At 40.6% G+C, this 21894-nt stretch overlaps 1 protein-coding gene across 3 annotated transcripts in view; it reads left to right on the top strand.

Annotated features, from left to right (window-relative positions):
• The window catches only part of slc25a26 (solute carrier family 25 member 26), a 51060-nt gene that overhangs the window by 18143 nt on the left and 11023 nt on the right, over positions 1-21894 (top strand). For 2 of the 3 annotated variants that reach the window (XM_026168664.2, XM_080302050.1), the window contains 2 exons: positions 12476-12520; positions 19554-19623. In XM_026168664.2, coding sequence (XP_026024449.1) covers positions 12476-12520; positions 19554-19623 — 115 coding nt within the window. The remainder of the gene's footprint in view (positions 1-12475; positions 12521-19553; positions 19624-21894) is intronic. The other variant, XM_080302051.1, reaches the window with a different exon arrangement.

Raw genomic sequence — 21894 nt, forward strand, 5'->3', positions numbered from 1 at the left:
CCTCGGAAACGTAAAATGATTGGCTAGAATCTAAAGTGTATAACAGCTCAGGAAAAAAAAGCACCGAAATAAAGCACCGAAATGTCCGCTGCTTTTCGGTCTGGTTACTATCGTTTAAGTCAGATGGCACCGGATACCGGTACCCATCCCTAACCACATGATTAACTTTAGCTGTCACACTGCAATAACTCCATCATCAGATCAAATATTGAAAATGTATTGTGTCTTTATAAAAAACGGGCTCCAAGTGTATAAAAGTTAAGTTGTTTTTTAGGATTAGTTAGCAAAAATCTATTTTTTGCAGGGGCCTATCCCAGGTGATGGTGAATCTCATTCAGGTGACTAGTAAATGGGGAATTACAAGAACAAGTAAACAAGTATTAGAAAAGTTTCATACTTTTATACCATAGTATACTATAGTGACCATAGTAAACATATCACCTGAACTATAATGTGTTATAAAAAAAAAAGACAGCTCAGCCCAGTCATCTGAAAATCTAAAACAAAAGCCAGTATTGGAGTAAATGATGAATTAGAAATGAATTAAAGGAACCGTCTTAATGTCATTCTGGGTGATCCGGTAACTGGATATCTGTACTATTTATTGTTTTTGAGGCGCATGAAGACTGAATAATGATGGGTGTGTTAGTTGAACTAAGATTTAAGATGTCTTATCCATGAAGGGTGTGTGTTTTTATTTCCACTAACGATGTTTCATCTCAGCATTATGTTGTGCTGCCTTTTGTCAAGCCCTTCAACGGATCAATCAGGCCCATACATGGTCTTGTTTTACTCGTGAGTGTGTGTGTGTGTGTGTGTGTGTGTGTGTGTGTGTGTGTGTGTGTGTGTGTGTGTGTGTGTGTGTGTGTTTTTTTCAGAATAGTTGCGTCACTGCCAGTATGCACTTTTCTCACTGTGGAGATTCTGTTATTTCCAGCTGTGCTGCTGCTGTGCTTATCTGATTCCCAGCTGATAAGGTACAGCTTGTGCGTGTGCGTGTGTGTGTGTGTGTGTGTGTGTGTGTGTTACTTTTCAGCTGGCCAACTGGTTAGCTGGAATGACTCTGGTCTGTGTTTTATTGCCGTGGGCACTGCTCCCAGAGAGCACAGTGTGTGTTTGCTCCTCTGCTATGTGGGTTTCAGATGGGCATGTGTGAGTGCCATGCTGGAGATATAAAAGCAAGCGGCCTTGTTCTGGACCTACCTTAGTGCTTTGCTCTTACTTTAATAACCTTACTGAAATTGGCACAATTGGTTGTTTTTTTTACTTTTTCCTGCATAGTGTCACTGATGCATCGTGATTTCCAGGTTTACTCCTTCACCTATAATACTTCATGCTTGTAACCAGCTTGAATTAGCCTGTCACTGAAAAAGCAGCTCCTTCAGAGACAAGCTGTGGTACCAAGGGTATGTGAAGGAGAGATTTAGCAGGTGGTTCCTTCCCGCTGCTGCAGACCCCATGTATAAATACACATGTGTATATACATATGCACTCACTGCTATATCTCAATGTGCAATAGTTTTCAGTCAGACAGTGCAAAGCTTCTTATCTTGTCTCCTACTAAGCATCTAAAACAATTTAATGTCATCCTTTGTATCAAATATAAACACACGTATTTAAATTATATTTCTTTCTACAGTCTGTAGTTTAGTTTTTCTCCTCTACCTTATGTAGTTCATATTTTTCTTTTGTTGTGTAGTATTGGTGTTATAGGGTATATTGCATGTATTTTTTGTTTTGCTTCTGTAATAATGTGAGTTTCCCCATTGTGAGATTAATCTTATCATATCAGCCTACTATCTTAAACGATGCCTTATGTTGACTGGTTCCAGAAAAATCCTCGTTGAAATGTTTTAGCTGAGTCACATGGCAGTTTTGCAGATACACTTAAAATATTTTACCCTTATGACCTTCCACATCTGTTTTGTGTGTCATAGTTTTGATTTTGATCAGATATTATCTACCCAGGGTTTCTCAGATCTCAGTATCTCTGGAAGCTTCTCTTGACACCAGCTATCTTTGGTGCTAACAGTGAGATAGTTGACATTAAAGAGAAATGCTCGCCTGGTCTGAGCTACTTTATCATATGAAGAAGACAAAGGAGATGTACATTTGAATTCTAATGAGTTTAGTCAACCAGAAACCTCTGAAAAGAGTGCGTGTGTGTGTGTGTGTGTGTGTGTGTGTGTGTGTGCGTGTGTGTCGGTCATTACTTTGAACATGCCTGCTCCAGTTGCCCTGCTGTATAGTGTGCTGGGAAGACAAGTACCAAGTGTCCAGCTCTCTAGCCTCAGCTAGCCTCCTTGCCTGCGCCTCAGCTCCCAGCACCAACATGTTTTTCTATCTCTGTTCCCTCATGTCTCGCGCTCAGCTTCAGACCGAAGTCCTGAGGCAGCAATACATCTCTGTTCCTGTCAACAGCTAATTGGTCGACCCTCAGGGCATCCTGTATCACACCACATCACCATTGATTGGCTAATATGCCCTTTGCTATTGATGTCATCCATCAATGGCTGTGGCGGGTCAAACCATCATGCTTTTAAGCCAGCCATAGAATAAGTATGACATTTACTTCATATATAACAAGTTCAACTCAACATCTTCAACGTTTTTTTTTTTTTTTTAACTAAGTTTGCAATAATTTTATATATTTTTCCTTTTGACATCATATGTGGATGCCTTTGCTTCACAACAGTGTTGCATTTGCAGTGGGCTAGACTTCACGTCGTAAAGGCCGAGTAGCATCGGGTATCCGTTGATAGGACCCTTTGTGTTTTTGCGTGTTCTGCAGTATCGTGTGTCCAGTCTGAAGCAACAAGCTGCACAAAGCTGCACACAGGTGGGAGGAAGGGGGGGGGGGGATCTCCAGCACAACATAAATATTATTCAGTTTCTGGGAAGCATTTCTCTCATGTCGATGGAATTGCTCTCTTGAATCTTTGCCAGCACACTGTTTCCCCACCACCACCTCCTTAAGGCTTTTCTTTTCCACTCTTTCTCAGTCTCTCTCTCTTCTTCTCTCTCTCTCTCTCTCTCTCTCCAGCTTCGAACAAGTCTTAATTTGTCAGGACTATAACTCCGCTGTGCTGAGATTTTTGGTGGGCCGTGGCAGCTTATGGGAACCCAACTCCAGCTGCCATTTGATTGGCTCCAGCGTGATGTGCCGGCGCTTAAACCTCTCCCTATTTTGGCTTGTTTAAACATACGCACACACGCTCGCTGCCCTTGGCATTCAACACTGTCAGGTGGAATTCTTCAGCAAGTGCAGTCACACTCACACTAGTTTTTACAGCGCACAGGGGCTAGAAACTTTGGGATGAGCTATCGCTTGTCGCTTGCGGCTGAATGCTCCTCGCATTTACGCCGTATAGACCTTAAAGGGACATGCGCTTCTGCTGCCGGATGCACGGCAGATGTACGGCCTCCAACCCTCTTAATCTGTGACAAATTTAGGTTTGGTGGAAAGGCTCTGAGAACAAGGGAAGTCCTGCTTTTTTTGTGTTGTAGGTTTAGGTTGGATAAGCTTATGATTTGTGTGAAGCGTGCCTCAGGGGAATCTAGAGACAGGTGTGTATGTATGCACATGCATGCCTCAACTGACAAAGCATATGGGAGTCTGTTTTCTGTAATTGAGAGAGCAGGCCTTGGCTTCTACTAACCGGGACTATACAACCACCAAGAGAGAAGTAATCGAGCCTTCTCGTTTGCCTCTCTCTTTCGCTCCCCCACCCCCAGGCCAAACAGAGGCCCAGAGAGCCAGATCAGGCTCTTTCTATTGATTTACTTTTATGTGTGTGTGTGTGTGTGTGTGTGTGTGTGTGTGTGTGTGTGTGTGTTTGTGTGCGTTTGTTTGTGTTTTTTAAATGTGTATTTGTTTATTTATTTAAGAAGACCTGAACCTTTCTGTCCCTAGAGTGTACTTAGGTGCATACACGCACGTACACACAGAGGATCCCTTTATCTCTCTTATTGGACTGTACACATTCAAACTCCTCTCACAGTCCAAGGCAGGTTTTTTGTGGTTGTTGTTTTCTGTTTTTTTGCTGCGTCACTGCAGGATGTGAGATGTGTGATCACTCCACTTACTACCTGTGTCATTACTACAGATGTACAGCGTTTACATGCATGGTGTGGAGCCTGTGCAGAAGAGGAAAATAATTAACAGCCCCTTGAAGATTTAAAAAAAAGGCCAGGTGGAGTTAGCTAGCTCTGTTTTTAAATCATGGCACTACTTAACTGTTGTTTGGATAGAAATATAAGTACGACTGGCTTTAGCGAAGTGTAGAAATTTCCATTTTACAAGTTTTACTTTGGGTTTTGATTCGTCAAATTGTAGCCAACTGGTCTGGAACATGTATACGTATCAATCGCATCCCCTGACCTGTATTTAAAACAGGCCCGCTGTGTGCTCAAAGCTCAGGGCATTGCAACATGCATCCATATCGCATGTCAGTGATACTTCGTTAAAACAGCACTAACTAGCAGCATGCCTGTGGTGAGTGTGTTTGTTTTTTCAATGTTCTTTCGTTCTCGCAGGCATGCACAAACTTGTTTTTAAGCGATCGATTGTTTTCGTATTTTTGTCTTCAGCTGCCCTTGCACGCAGACCTACTTTTTATGTCAGCAGATAGTCCAACAGGTCTGGCTTCTTCTCGCTCAGTGACTTTTTAGCGACTGTGGTTGAGCCCTTGGCACCATAACCTACAGAAGCGTCCAACACCACCTGCCCGTCTGACATGATTAATGACTTTATCGACTTTCAGCATATTAAAATATGATCTGTCTGTTTGTTATCAGCGTGTCACCGCAGTCAGTTCCTCGTCATACTTTCGTGACACACAGCAGATGGAATGTGGGTGTGTCTCGATGTTTGTGTGAGAAGCGTATGCACGCGCTCATGTGTCTTTGGAAAGTGAATCCGGCTTGCAGCCCTGTTGCATTAGCAGGTAATAAATGTGGACTTAGACTGTGGGCTTTGCTGCGCCTGCATAACCCGTGTGTGTGTGTGAGAGAGAGAGAGAAAATGGTCCATAGAGGTCTATAGTCCTTCTTCCCTTCGAATAAGGTTCCTACTGAATGCTTCACCATCTGACTTCCATCTGCTTCTTTTTTAAAAAGGTTCCTCCTCTCCTCTCCTTTCCTCTCCTCCTATTTCTTAATTGGACCATCCAAAGTCAGCTACAGCTCTTATGTGACTCACTGTTTCTTAAAATGACTATTTAAACATTTGGAAAAGACCTTATGTTTGTTTTCACTTGTGCATAAATTGAATTTGACGTAACATACGTGGTCTCATTTGAAATGGTACATTTGGTAAATTCCAAATCCACAGATTTAGGAGGTTTTGCCAAATGGATTTGGAATGGTCGTTGAGTATCGAGTGCTAACTGAGGATATGCTAGACTTCTCTGCCTCATGAATCATTTGCTCTTTGCTCATTTGCTCCACATCTGGTGGCAAGAATTGGGTAGGGGGGAGTTCAAGATTGCACCACCGTGTCTTGACTGAGTTACAATGTGAGTATTTATTATTTGTGTCTGGGATTTCAAAATGTAACTGTAAAAATCTTTGAGAGCATCCTTTACCGTCATTGTGATGATGGCAAACAGTGTCATCAAGACCACCCGGGCTTTTTTACTTTTTCATTTTTTCATTTTTTCATTTTTTTTTTTTTTGTGAGACCATGAATTGTGTGTTTGAACACATTTTTAGCAAGGTGGCAAACCTGGTGTGTGTGTGTGTGTGTGTGTGTGTGTGTGTGTGTGTGTGTGTGTGCGTGTGTGAGAGAGGGAGAGAGTAATGTGGTAATAAAAACTGAAGCTGGGTTTCCACAAGGCTCAACCAAGAGTGAATTATCAGCTCTAGTGGAGTGTGAACAATCAAATTTGCACAACTGGTAATATGCTTTTTGGTATCACAGATAATTAAACCAAGCTGTGTGATCCACTTAGGGAAAGATACACCAGATGTTAATTATCCACTTGCCACAGTTAAACACAAGTTGCGTTTAAATCGGTCCAATCCCAGCCTTTATGGATGGAAATGATAGCGTGTGTTCCAGGTCACCACTTTAGCTTGGACTGGAACACCGTAATAAATGTTAAATTAGAGTAAGGTATGCATTAGGCAATAAATCCTCAGTGGATGTGCTTTTTCTCTCTCTCTCATATTGTAACATTCAGACCTTAATCTAACACGCTAACACAGTCTCATAAAAATAATAGCTGGATTTAGTCCGAGATTTTAGTATGTTTGAAATGGCTCCAATACTAGAGAGAAGTAAACAGCAAACCTTAGTAAATCATATTTGTGTAATTTTTTAAAATATTTGCCACACAACATTTTGCACTTGGAAACAAAAGCTCCTTCATAAGGCAGCTGAAAAAATACTTGGCTCGTGACTGAAAGTCATAAACTATGTCTCTTTTAACTCAGTTCAATTCAATGTATTTATACACCGACAAATCACAACAACAGTTGCCCCATGTTGCTTTATATTGTAAGGTAAAGACCCAAAAATAATATACTCCAAGAATCAAATGATCCTCCTTGAACAAGGACTTGGTGACCGTAGGAAAGAAAAACTCCCTTTTAACAGGATGAAACCTCCAGTAGAAAAAGGCTCACAGAAGGGAAGCTGCAACCAGTGTTTAGTAAACACAGAGTGTAGCTTTTTAGGAGAGTTTTATCAGTAAATCTGGCTCTAAAAGCATTTACACATCGGATGTGTATGTGAATATTTCATGCATTAAACACGTTCATACCAAATTTGCAGCATTTTTTTTTCTGCTCAAGTTTAATTTTTCCACATTTTTTTAAATGCAAATAAACAGATGTGACCAATCAGGCCACTGCATTTGCCAAGAAGTGTACATGTAGCTCAAAAAGGCCCGGTACTGAATATATAGATAGTAAAACAATGCTGTTAAAACTCAGACACACAGCTAGACGCTGCTCTGGGTCAATCAGCTTTCTGACATTGTTCCTATGCTTCCTTATGTGTCCCAACTCTGCTAACAAGAGCTCAAACTGCCCCACTGACATCCTGAAATATGTACCATTGCTTCAACTTCTGTATCAAACCAAGAAATACTCTCTGCTGTTGCCTTTTAATGAGAATTGAATGAAACCAGAATCTTGGTTTCTTGTTTAGAAACATTAGGACCAGCTCATCATGGCTTGATATTGACTTCATGTTTTTCACAGTGAGGTTTTTGGACAAGTTTGTATCTGAAAATTTTTTAAAAACACGCTCTGTGTGGAAATGGCTTGATTGACTAAAATTGTAGGGAAAACCATGTAGCTTTTAAGGCTAACACTGCTAACATGCTACAGCTAGCGTACCTCCAAGTGGAGCTTTTGTAAATTTGTGTTGTGTGTAGAATTTATGAAACTTTGTCAACAGAAGTAGACTTCAGACAGTTTGATAGACAGATATTTGTTACTAAGTACTATCTTCCAAACAGTTTAAATCAAAGTACATCAAATTCACACACTAATCTCATTGGCTAGTGTATTATGCTAAATGTCAGACGTATCAAGGCAAATTTTTAGATTTGAGTTTGGCCTCAAGTGAAGTTGATTTTGGAGTGCTAACCCACAGTAGCCCAGTAGCCCAGTTTCTAAAGTAGGAAAGCATTCAACGTTGAGGGCTGACATACTTTTTTTGGAAAGAAAGCTTTTGGAAAAAATAAACCATGACTTTCATCGCTTGGTTTGGCCATCTATACATGTGTCTGCTTGTCTCAGTATCCATCTCACTTACTATTTCTCTCCTGCTAAATGCTCATCAGTATGCAGAGGCTGCAGTATGACCTATTAAAAGTCATTTGTCAAATTGCAGCCAACTGGCCTGCCTGCAATCAGGCTCAATGTGAATATATTTTGACATGTGTTTTTCCTGCCCTCCGCTGAGTGCCTAAGGACCTGTGACAGCCCGGAGCCTCTCTGAATACTAATAACGTTAGGACTAATACAGTTGGCAAGGACACACACACACGTACACACTCAAAAAACACGAGCACTGTCAGCAGAATGACACAGCAGACGCAATCTCCATATTTGCATTATATCGTACCTGACAGTCACAGCAAGTGGCACTGTCACTTTTGATCATTTGTGAAATACATCAGCGAGAAAACAGAACGCTGCTCTTCATACACACATGCGCACACATAAGCAAGAATATGGTTAAGCACGCCAATGTATTCATACAAAAAAACAACAACTAAGGCATGCATATGCAGGATAACGGGTCTGAGTGAGGGCCCTGTTTGTTTGTCAGGCGTGGAGTCCTGTCCCTGGAGGATTACTTGAATGTACAGATGAGTAGATACTGTTGGGCAGTGCAGGAAGAGCTGGAAATACATCATAAACTGGAAGGTTTATGATCTGTTTTCTGGTTAAAATATTTAAATTATTTGCCTCTGCTCCTTAAGCATGTGTGTCCTTATTTTAATGTCGAGTGATACTTCATGTTTGTAGACCTCAACAACGTGATTACTGCACTGGGTGTGTTCGCCTCCATGGTTATGATTCGGTTGTAGCCCGTGCAGCCATAGAAGTCTACTGATTGGCTCAAGCTGGGGTTGAGCTAGTAAAATGTTGGCAAGCAGAGAAAAACCTCAGTCTTTTTCAGTGGACATAAACAATACTAGTTCTCAGCCTTCAGGGAAGTATTTTATCCCACTTTAACAAACAGCTACTCATTTGTGACTTCCATGTCAAATAAAAAACACAAGGAAACAAGATAGAAATGTCCTCTTTTTAATTAGCTCTTAAATTGAACCTTAATTGATGAGATAATGATGCGATTCTCCTCGCCTGTGTGGCCTGATAATCCTAACTTTCTTTTCCATTTAAAGGAATTCATTAAGTCATGTTTATTAGGATAATCACAACAGCCCTGGACCTTCCACACACATGCACACGTTAACTTGGCTTCACAGAGCTGAATAGCCCATGGTAGCTGAGGCATTATATGAGGCGGTGGGATGAGACAGAGTGAGCAGTTAGCACCGTGGGGGAGTATGGAGTTTATGCAGCTTGGCTGCCTTCATCCTAACCAGCCTTAGAATAACCCGGGATGCCTGCATGGCCTTGTGTTAGTCTAGCATGACATAGCTGAGGTCTAAATGTGCCCTCAACACTTGTGGCAGACGCGTCTGTAACTCAGAATATCAAAACCATGCTGTTTTTGCCCACTGGCAAACACTTTGGTAAAGTGTGCCATGAAATTTAGCACCTGCAACCATTTAAAAGCAGCAGTGCACAGAACAGTACACTAAACAGTCATTTGTTCAATATCGAGAGTTAAGTGTAAGATATTTTCATGAGGGATTAATGGTAATTTTGTTTTTATGCTACTTTTACTGTCCCTCCTTCACTTATAAAAGCCAGTTGGGCTTTTTTTTAAGTTTTTCCACCAGCACTGCAGAGGGCTAACGCTCCAAAAAAAATCTGTAAAAATAGTACTTCCCAACTTGCACAATGATCCAACTGAATAATAACAGTCACACATTATCCCTGAAGAATAGTCATAGTCATGTTTTCCAGAGGATAGCAGTTGAATATTTTAGGCCCCTCTTTATCTGATTACAGTGTTGTTGGTGAAATTGTGACTTATAGAATATGTTAGGTTTCTCTCACCCTTTCTATAACATGGTGCAGGATTCAACTCTGTAACCCTTGAAACTGTTTCTGACTGGATGTGCTTGTTAGTGAGGGTTCCTCTCAAGAAAGACGTCCAACTGCGTCTGCATTGATTTATATCGAGGGTCAAAACTCATCATTAAGGGTACAGAGGAGGTCATCAGACTTGATCTTTATACGGGACAGAGTTTAAAACAGTTTGTCCCACTCAGCAGTGGCTTGAACTTTCACTTAGTTTGTGAGTAACAGCGAGTCAGTCAGGTGTGACATGATGTGCATGTCTGTCTTTTCCCAACAATGGAAAATAAATTTCTCTTCTGGGCTTTTTTGTTTTTTTTTTCCCCCAAAGTCTTGCTTGTGTTTTTAGTTCTTCTCCATGGTCTAAGAAGCAGAAGGGAAAGCAGAAACACATGTTCAGTCCCCTTTGTTGTTTTCAGCTTCCCATTCTGTCTCTACCTATCTTCAAAATTTATTCCTTCTTTGATCTCCTTCTGACACTACAGCAACCTCAGGTTAAAGCATTACAGTAGAAGTGCAGAACCTCACATTAATGCTGTAGAAACAACTCTATAGCCGTTAGCTCATATGCCCTCCAGCCTGCGTTCTTGATTTTGTAACTCAAGCAGACATTCTTCTAAATGTCACATGGAGTCAGGTTGGTACGTCTTCCCAGTTCCTCGGTTTGCCTCGGTTTAATGAGAAATTACTCATCGATTTTAATCAGACCTCATGTGGTTTTTCAGATGTTTCATCTTTGCCGGGCAACGCGCTCAAAAAAACGAGCACTCCTCTCCAGCTCAGTGTGCCAGGAGTGTCAAAGCGAGCCATAAATCACCGGTGGATCATTCTTTCCAGATCCTCTGCTGAAGCCATCTGTCTTTGTCTCGCTTGCTCTCTCTGTCTTTGCACTCACTGCAACCAAAGATTTTGTATTTTTTGGATGAAATTTTGTAAATTAATATGTAGTAAAAAACAAAAAACCCTGTCAGTTGCATTTAAGGCTAAATTTAAACAAGTTTTTGATAATTAATGCTTTTTTCAGTTTGTAAACAGAAGTTACTGTCGCTTTATCTGTGCTGCATCTATCTGTGCCTTATTTAAGGTGACGTTACAGTAGTTTTGCACTTATGTGCACAAGAATTCTAGTATAAAATATAAATATAAAACCTGTCAGGATGTGTTTACTTAGGTTGACTCTCAGTTTACTTTGACTCATATCAGTACAACATGTTCCCCTTGCACTCAGCAGCAGTACCCATTACCCCTCCAACATCCCTGTACTCCCTCTTTCTCTCTCTGTCCGTCTCTTTTCCCAGCCTGGAATAGCAGAACTCATCAGGGTGGTAATAAAACACAGGTGCACTTTTATAACACTCCACTTTCTGGGGGCTGGATACCAGGCTTCCAGTATGTCCCAAAAAATTTTTTTTAGATAATCTTAGAGGAGTGAGAGAATTTGCTTCTGTCTGCACAGATAGACCAGATGGGTGAAGATTTCTGACCTTGCACATGCCAGGCCCATTTATCAAGGAAAAGTCAAAAGCCGCCTGCAGTATTTTCAGCTTTAACGCTTGAGTAGTAACTACACTAATGCAGAATTGCATTTAAATCTAAGGGTCTAGGTGAGTTCAGGTGTAGCTGCAGTGCCTGTGTGGGTGGGACAGTGTTATGGGGATTACTTACAAACATTTTACAAGCAGTGGAGTACAAATGTATCAGTAACAGCTCTAACCTGTCATGGATGTCTGGTTTTATTCAGTAGGTGTTTCTTTAAGTTTGAATCTGTACCCCTCCCACCTCCACCCTCCACCCTCTGCCCCTTCGTAATACTATCTCATGTTCTTTATTTGTCATACTTGCATTAGGTCTTTTATCAGCTCATCTCAGAAACTCAATTTCCTCCACTTAGTTGAATTTGCACTCAATTTGACAGCTTTATGTCTTTACTTTAATAAAACTCTGGGCCTCTATGAAGATCTTTAAAAGTCTTATATTAAACTCTTAAAAAGCAGATGCCCTTTAATTGAATCTACTTCAGAATGAGTGTTTATATGAGGTCAGTGCATTTGGACTAAGCTCATTAGGTGGCGTAAACACACTTGGTGCATTGTCTTTGTGCTTTGGCTGACTCAGTTTTTGCCAATGTGCTAACATGGTCTGATGGAACATGTTGGAGGGGGTGGTTCGGATGGATGAACGATCCTGTTGTATGTGTGATCAAAGCCTGATGACACAACTCACTGTCACTTTATTTATTTCTTCCTTTGCTTTTGTTTTTTCCTGTCTTGCCTGTCTTCGTCCACTGCAGGATGACAGGATATGTGCGCGTGTGTGTTTTCTCTATTTGTTTGCTTAGTACACAAATGGAGAAAGTATACTCGTTCCTATGTCTGTGTGTGTTTGAGAGAAAGGGAGAATGTGTGTGTGGTCTGACTGCGTGTCATTTGCACCTCGCCTTGGCACTGCCATCGATTTCTTTCCACTGTAACTTCCTGCCTGAGCCGATTTAGTCTTTCCAGCAGCAACACACACACTCCCACCATCCCCTCATCCCTCTATTCCTCTCTCCAACTTTGCTCCATCTATGCATCCATCCATCCGTCTGTCAGGACTGCCAGACCACAGCCCGTCTCATTCATTAATCATCAGCACTGAGAAGGAACAAGGGAGCAGTCAGACGAGTTAGAGGAAATAGAGAAAGGTGGCAGGAATGACAAGTGTAAGAGATTAGAGGTTAAAGATGAAACCTGAACCTAAAGAAAATGAAAAACTAATGCTGACATAATGACGATGATTAACACTCTGCCTTCTTTCTTTTTTTCAGATCCCATTCTCTCTGGTTCAGTTTCCGCTTTGGGAATATTTAAAGGTATGCATCTATCTCTTATTTTATTCCCTTTTGCATCTTTATTGCTAATCTATTTTATCAGAGTAGCATCATTTCCAGTGAAAATTATGTCGAGGATAAATCCACTGTACAGTCAAAACTCACACATTTACAGCACGCTCACCCTCTGCATTCTCCTGTATCATTGTGGCAGGCCAAAATGGGACTTTGCACCCCGGTTTAATGGCTTGTCACGACTGTCATCAAACCAGCCTTTCGATTTATCACGAGCTCTGAGAATAGCCGTGTTGCTCTTCCTCTAGCTTTTTCTTGCTTCCTCTCGTCCTTAATGTCTTTTTCTGCCCCATGTCGCTGCTCTCCCCTCGCGTTTCACAGATAAAAAGCCATTTCTCTCTGAAAAGATGGCGTTTTGTTGGAGTGACATCATGTCTCAAGGGTGCGAGAGGCGGCCAGTCAAACATTCCATCAATGTTGGGAGCTAACGGCCGAGCGAAGGCGAACAATACGGCGCACAGCTGTGTGTGTGTATGCGTTTCTGTGTGTCTGTGCATTTGCGGGAGTTAGATTTTGTCGTTCACAAGTGTCTCTTTGTCCCTCAGTCAAAGGCCTCCTCTCTCCAGGCCATCTGGACACATCCGTTGGTGGAGAAATGAACTGCTGGAATCTGGACCTCTCCTCTCGAGCCGTTTTTGAGTTCTAATGGCAGACTAGCCAAGAAAACAGATGAAAATAAAAACCCAAAAAGCAATTGCTTAGAGGCAAGCAAGTTTTTACTGCTGTTTCTTCAGTGACCACAGGGATGTTCAAGAGGATTTCTCCAACAAAAATAATGTGATATACTTTTAAAAAATGCTAAACCGAAGGAATTTGAGACAGTGCATGTGTGTGGCATGGTTTCCCATCTGCTTCACGGCATAGTAATGTGCTGCGTTATGGCTTTTTTTTTTTTCCTTTTTAATTTCACATGGAGGCAGCACAGCTGTCAGAGAGAAGGAGGGAAGAAAAGAGAGCCAAATGAAGAAAACCCACGACCCAGTGCTGTTGTCTCGTCGTAAAATGGCCAAGCATCTAAATATCTGCATATCACAGAGGCAGCATTTTGCAGACACAAGTAGTCAGGGAGTAAATCATGAGGGAATCGGTCACTACACTGAGATTTAAAGCTTCTCCACGCCAGATTTCAATATCCATGTGAATAATTCTCACGGTTCTTTCACACATTAATTTCACAATATTTTGGTTTTCCCGCAGTTGTTTTCCCAACAGCATCTGCAGAATAAAGTGCACAGTTTGCTCCATCTGTTCTGACCTCAAAAATAACATTAGCAAAACAGGAGGGTGTAACACTTTTAGGTTATGATTGAACACCAACTTAGACCCACAAAAAATCCAGGGAATGTGGAGTCAAAGGCATGATGGAAGCTCAAAACGAGCCAGTGAGATATAGCACTGTTTAAAAAAAAAAAAAAAAAATCTGGAGTCATTTCTCCTCCTTACTAATATTTTGCTTCCAAGGAGCTATGCTTTCTTCTGTTCTTTAAAGTGTCTTGAGCAATAGTTCTCCATTCCTTGAGTTTCGAGGGATGAACCAGTGTTGTCTACATATAACAGATAACTTAGCAAAGAACCAGTCTATAAAAATAACAAAAATAAGTTTCACAGCCAAAAAATAAGTATTTTTGCTCCAACAAGAAGGTTCCAAAAGAGCTATTAGCTGAAAGCTTTATATATGTCAGCGTGGTGTAAAACGTGTCGTTAAGAAAATTCAGTTGATCCATCTACTGCTGCTGAAACTGAAATCAGATGATCATCAGATATGTGGACAGAGGAGGTCAGGAGAAAGCTACAGCAGTGAGTCTCTACAGCTGTCTATAAAGCTTGGTGGAGGCTTTGTCATGGTTTGGGACTCCAATCATCTAGTTCAGCGGTCCCCAATCTTTTTTTGAGCCACGGACTGGTTTAATGGCAGACAGTGTTTTCATGGACCGGCCTTTAAGGTGTCGCAGGTAAATACAGTGGTCCCTCGTTTATCGTGGGTGGGTGTTACTTTCTAAAAAATAACCTGCGATAGGTGAAATCCGCGAAGTAGCCAGCTTTAATTTATACAATTATTGTAGATTTTTTAAGCAATGTTCCCTCTAATTTTTCATGTGTCGGAGCGAACACACAAATTCCCTGAGCGGTCTCTTGGACCGCTGTGAGCAACATTAGACGTGTGCACTGTGGTCACGCCAGCATCGAATCCATCAAAGTTACATGGTTTATTAAAATAATCAAATTACAGCATTTATGTTAGACTACTTTTAATTAAGTGCTTTAGCCCACTTACAATGAAAATTTTAAAAAAGAATCTTGTTCTTGACCTGTGCAGCATGTTAACACTATTGGAACTAAAAATAACTTGAACTCCAATTTATAAACACAACTTTTTTTTTTTCTTTTTTTCTTTTTTTAAATAAAGCTCTGACTTGTATTAGGAGTCTGTGGTCTTGGAGAGAGTCCTGTAACTCTCTGTCTGCAAAACACAGTATATCAGAATCAGAATACTTTATTGATCCCTGGGGGAAATTATTTTTTGTTACAGTGCTCCATTATAAACCAACATTAAGACAAGACAGACAATACACTAACTAAGAATAGTACAATATATATATATATATACATACATACATACATACATACATAAGTCACTCATAAATAAATAGCTGAACAAGAAACATGTGTAGTTATAGCAGCAAACAGTGTGTTAAGTGGATGCGTTGTACAGGGAGATGGCCACAGGCAGGAAAGATTTCCTGTGTCGTTCAGTGGTGCTTTTCGGTAATCTCAGTCTCTCACTGAACGTGCCAGCATGCAACAGCATAGAGGATCGCACTATAATGACCAATGTTGGGTAATTCATTATATAGTTAACTGAGTTATGCAAACAACAAAGTTTTTTGCAGCTGTTTACCTAAAAATGCAGCCAAGGCAGTGTTTTTAAATAAACATTTCAAACTATTTACAGAACAATCAGCTTGTTCTGACACACACAACAAAACTATTGACTACACTACACGCTAACTACACAAGATTTGCGCTAAACGTTGCAAATCTCTCACATCTCAAACCACTGCCGTCACTCCTAAAACTTCCCCCTTCCTAAACAACTAAATGCCATGTTGCCATATCATTTTTTTGATTGGTCAACATGATACATTTTTCCACCAATAGGAAAGGGTGGGATTTTTTTTTGGTTTTGTTTTTGCTCACAGGCGGAGAGTGCTTTGAGCGTTTTCCTTATAAAACAGTAAATATAAACAACATCTCCAATGGTTGTACACGTTGTCATTGACGTGGCTTCACTCCATATCAGGCACGCCGCTTTGCTAGCTGAAACACCGGTGTCTGCACATAAGGACGCTGTCCTAGCCTGTCAATGACGTTGATTAGCTGCGTATATACGGATGTGAATCGCATTATTGGCTGGACTATGGGATAAGGTGGTATCGTTCTAATCCCATAGTCACTTACTGACTAACACTGCAAAACAGAACTGTTAAAGTTTTAATTTTAATGTCATTTCAGGTTGGATTTTTTTTTTTTGTGCGCAAAGCAGATTTTCTGTGCGCAGAGACCGTGCCAGCAGTGCGCAATTGCACACGCGCGCAGCTTAGAGGGAATATTGGTTTTAAGGCTGTAAAACCCCTCACTACACACTTTAGACACTTTTCTCAGAAAGGCAGGAACATTTTCACACTTTTCTCTCTTGTTTAAACGCTTTCAATGTTCAAACCTTCGTAGAAAAATAAGTCCAGTGTTATAGAATGAAACCAAAGGCACACGCAGTTGCCTTAGGGTGCAAAACGTTTCGTCGACATTGTTGTGTTTGTTGGGGAAACAACTTACAAACATATAATGTAACACTTCAGAGTCACACTGCTAGCGATCGACAATTTATGTAAATTTGACGAGCTGAAGCATTCTGTACTGTAAAGGAGACACGGCACGAGATTGACAGTGATTGACAACGGTCTACAGCCAATCAGGAAACGGAATACAATGCGCTGTAAGAAAAACGAAATCATGCAAAATTGCACCAAAAAAAAGTTATAGCGAGGGACCACTGTACAACAAAATAAAATGAACAAGACAAAAACTGGTATTTTGTAAATATAATAATAAACGCAAATTCACTGTGTAATTGTGTAACTTTATTAGCAGCGTCCTTCTGAAATGAGCCAACAACATTGAGAGTAACATCCTCCTGTCTGCCCCTTAATGCTGTCTGGTCGCTATGGTAAGGCGTAAATATTTCTTTCAAAATAAGACACACAACTACAACACGGGAAAAGACCCAGGGAAGCCGAGTTAATGATAAAAACCCTGAAAACCATAAATTTCACACCCAAGCCTCAACTGGTAGCTGGTACCAAACGACTCACGGACCGGCCCGTGGGTTGGTGACGGAACAAAATGCATATAACATCCAAAAAAGAGCTTTAAATGTCCTTCAGCCTTGATGAACTATTCCTGAAGGCTACTTAAGGAAATTAGAGGAAAGCTGTGTTGAAAATTAAAGGTGGTCATATTGACTTTCAAGCTTGCTACACTATATACTGTGTTTCCACTTCTGTTTTGCACATGTATTAACCCCTGCACCTATTTACCATTTTCCTAATAAGATATATTGGGGTTTTTTAAAAGAGGGATGGCTCAAGACTTTTTCACAGCATTGCATCTTTACTAAAGGACGTTTCCCAGGACAGAAATTCGAACATACACGTGATATACACAGACCCACCGCCCACTTTCCTGTGGGAAGGCAACCAGGTGCAAAGGCTGATCCTGACACAAGGGTTCAGAGGTCAAAAAGTTTGTTTTCCCAGGTTTACTCCTTATTATTTATTCATGAAACGGGCAGTAAGGGAGGGGGAGAGTCGGAATAGGAGAGAAACAGAGGAATCCCCCAGCGTGAGGCCTTTGATGTGGAAAACAAAATCTCCTTTTTAATCTGCCCTCTAATGAAATACACATGACATATCCTGAGCTCATCCACGGCCTCTGCCTTTGCTTCTTCCTTCTATCTTTCTCTTTGTGTTTACTTGTTTGTGTGTGCACACGTGTGCGAGAAAAAGAGTAGAATGAGTTAACATGAAACAGATTCAACTTGTGAAGGAGTGAATAGACAAAGAAAATATGAGAGCAATTGCTGTTGCTCAATTGCTCTCACTGAGAAGTAATCATTACTTGCAGCACCCGAAGCAGCCCAGCTGTCCACATGTATTTTATACGCAGGCTAACCTTGCAGAGTTGGGCTCCTCGCCATTTTGCCAAAAGTGGTGAGGGCAGAAAAAGAGACATCCTCCCTTCTCATCCTGACTTTAATCTTAAAACAGAAACATCAGGTGGTTTCACTCAGTAGCCACTCTTAACTGTGAGAGTTTTTATACACAGTAAGTACTTGGAAAATACACTTATCTATATAATATAAACAATATATTCTATTGATACAATTCTGGGCTGCTTTTTGTCGTGTAGTTCGGTCTGTAAAATTGCAACGCTAAAATAATTTTCAAATCTTTTAGGATATTTAAGGGGAAGAATAAATATAGCTCCAATCACACAAAAAATCTAGTTTAATTACATAAACTGTTGTTGCATGCAAAAGTTTCCTCATTGCTGAGTAAATATTAAAAAAAACATAAAGTTAAAGATTCAACATTTCTTTGGTATTTGCAAATACTACAACAAAAAAAAGAAAAGTTTAGGGACTGTCATGGTCAGTTTTTTTAACATCTGCTTCAGAAAAAAACCTACTGAGGCTTTTTTTTGGCTGGTGAGTCACTCAGTTCTTTTGGGGGGGATTTTTATCCATTCTTACTGTATGAGATACTTGTGGGTTTTCATTTTAATTTAATTCAATTTTTTAAATGTTTATGTTGGATATTGTGAAGTTCATGCAAGCTTTTGTGTTTAGTATCATATAGCGTTGCTAAGGCTGTTGTTGGTTATGAGTTAGCCACACCTTAATAACAACCTAATTAAGGTGTTGTTTTTTTATTTTGTTTTTGTGGGGTATTTTGCATTTGTTTCACATTCACTATATGTGGAGACGTAACAGTCACCAAAATTCCTTGACCGACTTTGAAATTTGAAAAAGAACCGCAGGCCTAGTGCCTTGGACAGTTTTACCAACAACATCAACATTTTGCATACCAATATTCAACAGAACATTTATATAAAGAAAGCTTTAATGAGTATATTGGCCACAAAATAAATAAATTATAAAGTCATTTGTCTGAGATGAACACTTGTAGAGATTTAAAGCCATTTAGCAAATATAGTGTTCTAGCAGGCTAATAACATACTGTTAGCTTAAACATTTGCTAATTAGTGCTAAATGCTAAGTACAGCTTGAGGCTGTAAGCTGTAGCACCTTTAACTGTACTTAGTATTTAGTGCTAATTAGAGGATTTAGAATCCTCCCCACTATGTGTTAGTATGTTAGTAATACCTTTATAAGCGGTTTGATTTTAAATAAAAAATTTAGAAATCAAAGACAATAGTGAAACACTTCTAACCATCTTTTCATTAAGAATAAATCTGCTACTGTGATGTTCCATGAAATATGTAAAGAAGCATTTAAGTAGGGGTTTACTGACACAGCTGCTTGGTCAGTACATTGATTTTGAGCTCCTGGTGTAAAACTACTAAAGTGTCAGTATATCCTAATATAATTTAATAATTATACTGAATATCTGAGTATGAGATGACCTGTTGTACTAAGTATATTCTCTTGCCTCCCTCTTATCCCACACCATGTCTTGGGAAACAAGTAGCATGACATCACTGGGGAGAAAAGGCAACACAAAAATAGCTGGACAGCTCATTTCCCAGCTGTGGGCTCTAAACCCCAGACCAGACCAAGGTTCACAATATGTTTTCAATGTGTCTGATAGTCCCACTAACTGCAGTGTCTCTCTCTCTCTCTCTCTTCCCCCATTTTCTTTCTCTTTCATCATCCTCCTCTATCTGCAACCCTCTCTCTTGACATTTCTTCTCTTTCTCCCAGACTCTGTGGTCGTCGAGGCAAGGTCACACGCTCTACTCTTGGCAGTCAGCAGTGTGCGGAGCTGTTGCAGGTGCAGGGGATTATATGCTGTGCTGGGAAAGAGGCAGAGAGGGAGGAGGGGAGGGAAAGGGGTTGGGATGGATGGATGGATGGACAGATGGATGTTAGATAGGATAGGTGAATAGATGGGCAGGAGGGCAGCACAAGTTTACCCAAAACCACATTATTGCAAGGTTTCTCAAGTGTGAGCTCTGCAGACAAATCCCATTCTCTCCTCCACCCGGGATTTGCTAAAGACGACTAAGGAGAAAATGAGAAAATGAATTCCAGTATTTTTCTTACACACAGATGGCATTAAACTGGCAGTCCTCGGTGCATTGATCCTGGATTGTTTCCACAACAGAAAAGTCACATTATCACAGTTGTCGGCTCATTCAGCTAGTGACTATTATTCCACTGCAGACTTTATTGTTCTGTCTTGATCTGGGTGAATGGGATATACAGACAACCAGAGGAAAGGACAGGAAGCATGAGATGGAGCCGTTTCTGGCCACGCGCCCCTGCACCGCTGTGACATCCTGGGCACTGGAGCCTAAGCTGCTTTAAGAAAGGGAGAAAGAGATTAGACAGTTTATTAGAACAAAATTCACAATGAGAATTTTTTTTTTTAAATAAATGAGGTACGGATGCACCTTCTTTATCCCAGATCTGGGAAATTCTTTTGGTTTGTTTTTTTACAAAGATTTTACAAAATTAAACTAAACAAAACATTTTCAGGAGGTAATACATTTTACTGCATGTTGTTTTTGTACTAGTTGTAATTAAATGTAGGGTTTCAATTCATTTGGAGAATAAATGGAACTTTGAAACACGACAGGCTTATACTAAATAGAGTTTGTAAAACTGATTCTCTGTTATCATTTTAAAGAGTTTTGCTTGTTTGTTTATTATTTGTATTTATTATAGTGACTTGTCGTACTTGGAGTTTCAGTGTAACCAGAGAGAGAAATCTCGACCCGGGGCCATTTAAAGCGGCAGCGCTGTCCTTCATGGAAGAAAATCTGCAGCAACATCTGTCTTTCCACCCAGTCTTGCATTTTTTGAGATAAAAAAATTAAAACCTGAATGTAAAGACATATTTCAGCAAAAGAACAATTCTGTAGTTCAGTCTGTGGAGCATTTATTGGACTTTTACAGCTTTCAGTCCATAACTCTTAAAATGCTACAGCATGCCAGACAGGACAGGAAGATGGAGGTTAGGTGATCTGGGGGCGTGATGCTGAGATTGAAGTGTGACTGATTTAGAGAAAACACACAACACAGCACCCTGAGGAATTGGGACGTGGCCTTTAGCCATCCCCCATCTGGGCTGTGGTCTCAGTGAAAGGAAGATTGTAGATAGAGATGCTTCAAAAGAAACAAGTGTGACAGTGGGTGTCATTTTAAAGAGGAAACCCCGTTTGGATTTATTGAAGGATTTCTGCACGAGCTGGCTTGAACCTCTTGTGCAGCTAGTAATTGTGAATGATGTCAAATTGCTGCACCTAATTCCTTGTTTCGTTAGTTCCTCATGAAATAATACAAAATCAGTGGATCAAGACTGCACTGTTCACTATATGCAAATAGTATTTGAGTATTTAAGCAGTCAGGCGGCCTGGTCATTGGTTTGAGAATATGTATTTGTAGAGAGAACAATGTGGGGTGAAGGATCGGGGGGGCAGGGTGCTGTGGGTCCAGGGTAGGAGTCAAGTTCACGTCCCTACGTGACCAAGCTGCTGTCCAAGAGGGATCCTCAAGTTTCAGTCACTTCCCCTAACATTGCGCTTCACACTCACTCTCTCTCACTCATACATAATCTGCTTGACGCTGGAAATGCTCACGCATGCGTGTTTAATCATCCCAGATATCTCTATGAGTATCCTGCGTTGATTTATGGCAGCTTTCAGCCTGTGTAGACACCATCATATCAGTCACCTTCATCACCTTCACGTCCCCCACTTACCAAGTGTAGATTATTTAATTGAGCGCTAGACATGTGAGATTATTTATTGGGATGATCGTAGTAAAGCATGCCACAGTAAGACAGCTGTACTGTTTTATTCTTGAACTTATCCCCCTCCCACAGCAGAGAACAAAAGCCATCTATTATAATTAGCTATTAACTCTAAACCCTAACGCGGTTTTCCTGCAGCTCCACCTCACTTACAGTCACATTGCTCCTCAGTGGCCCATATAGATATGTTTACCAAGAACAGTTGCTATGTTTGTGTCAGGGCGACACACACGTAACACACACTTTCTCAGTTATACACACTCTTCTGCTCACTGGAGGCTGCTCTGG

This window comes from Astatotilapia calliptera, chromosome 5 (genome assembly GCF_964374335.1).
Source record: "Astatotilapia calliptera chromosome 5, fAstCal68.1, whole genome shotgun sequence".
In the NCBI taxonomy this organism is placed as follows: domain Eukaryota; kingdom Metazoa; phylum Chordata; class Actinopteri; order Cichliformes; family Cichlidae; genus Astatotilapia; species Astatotilapia calliptera.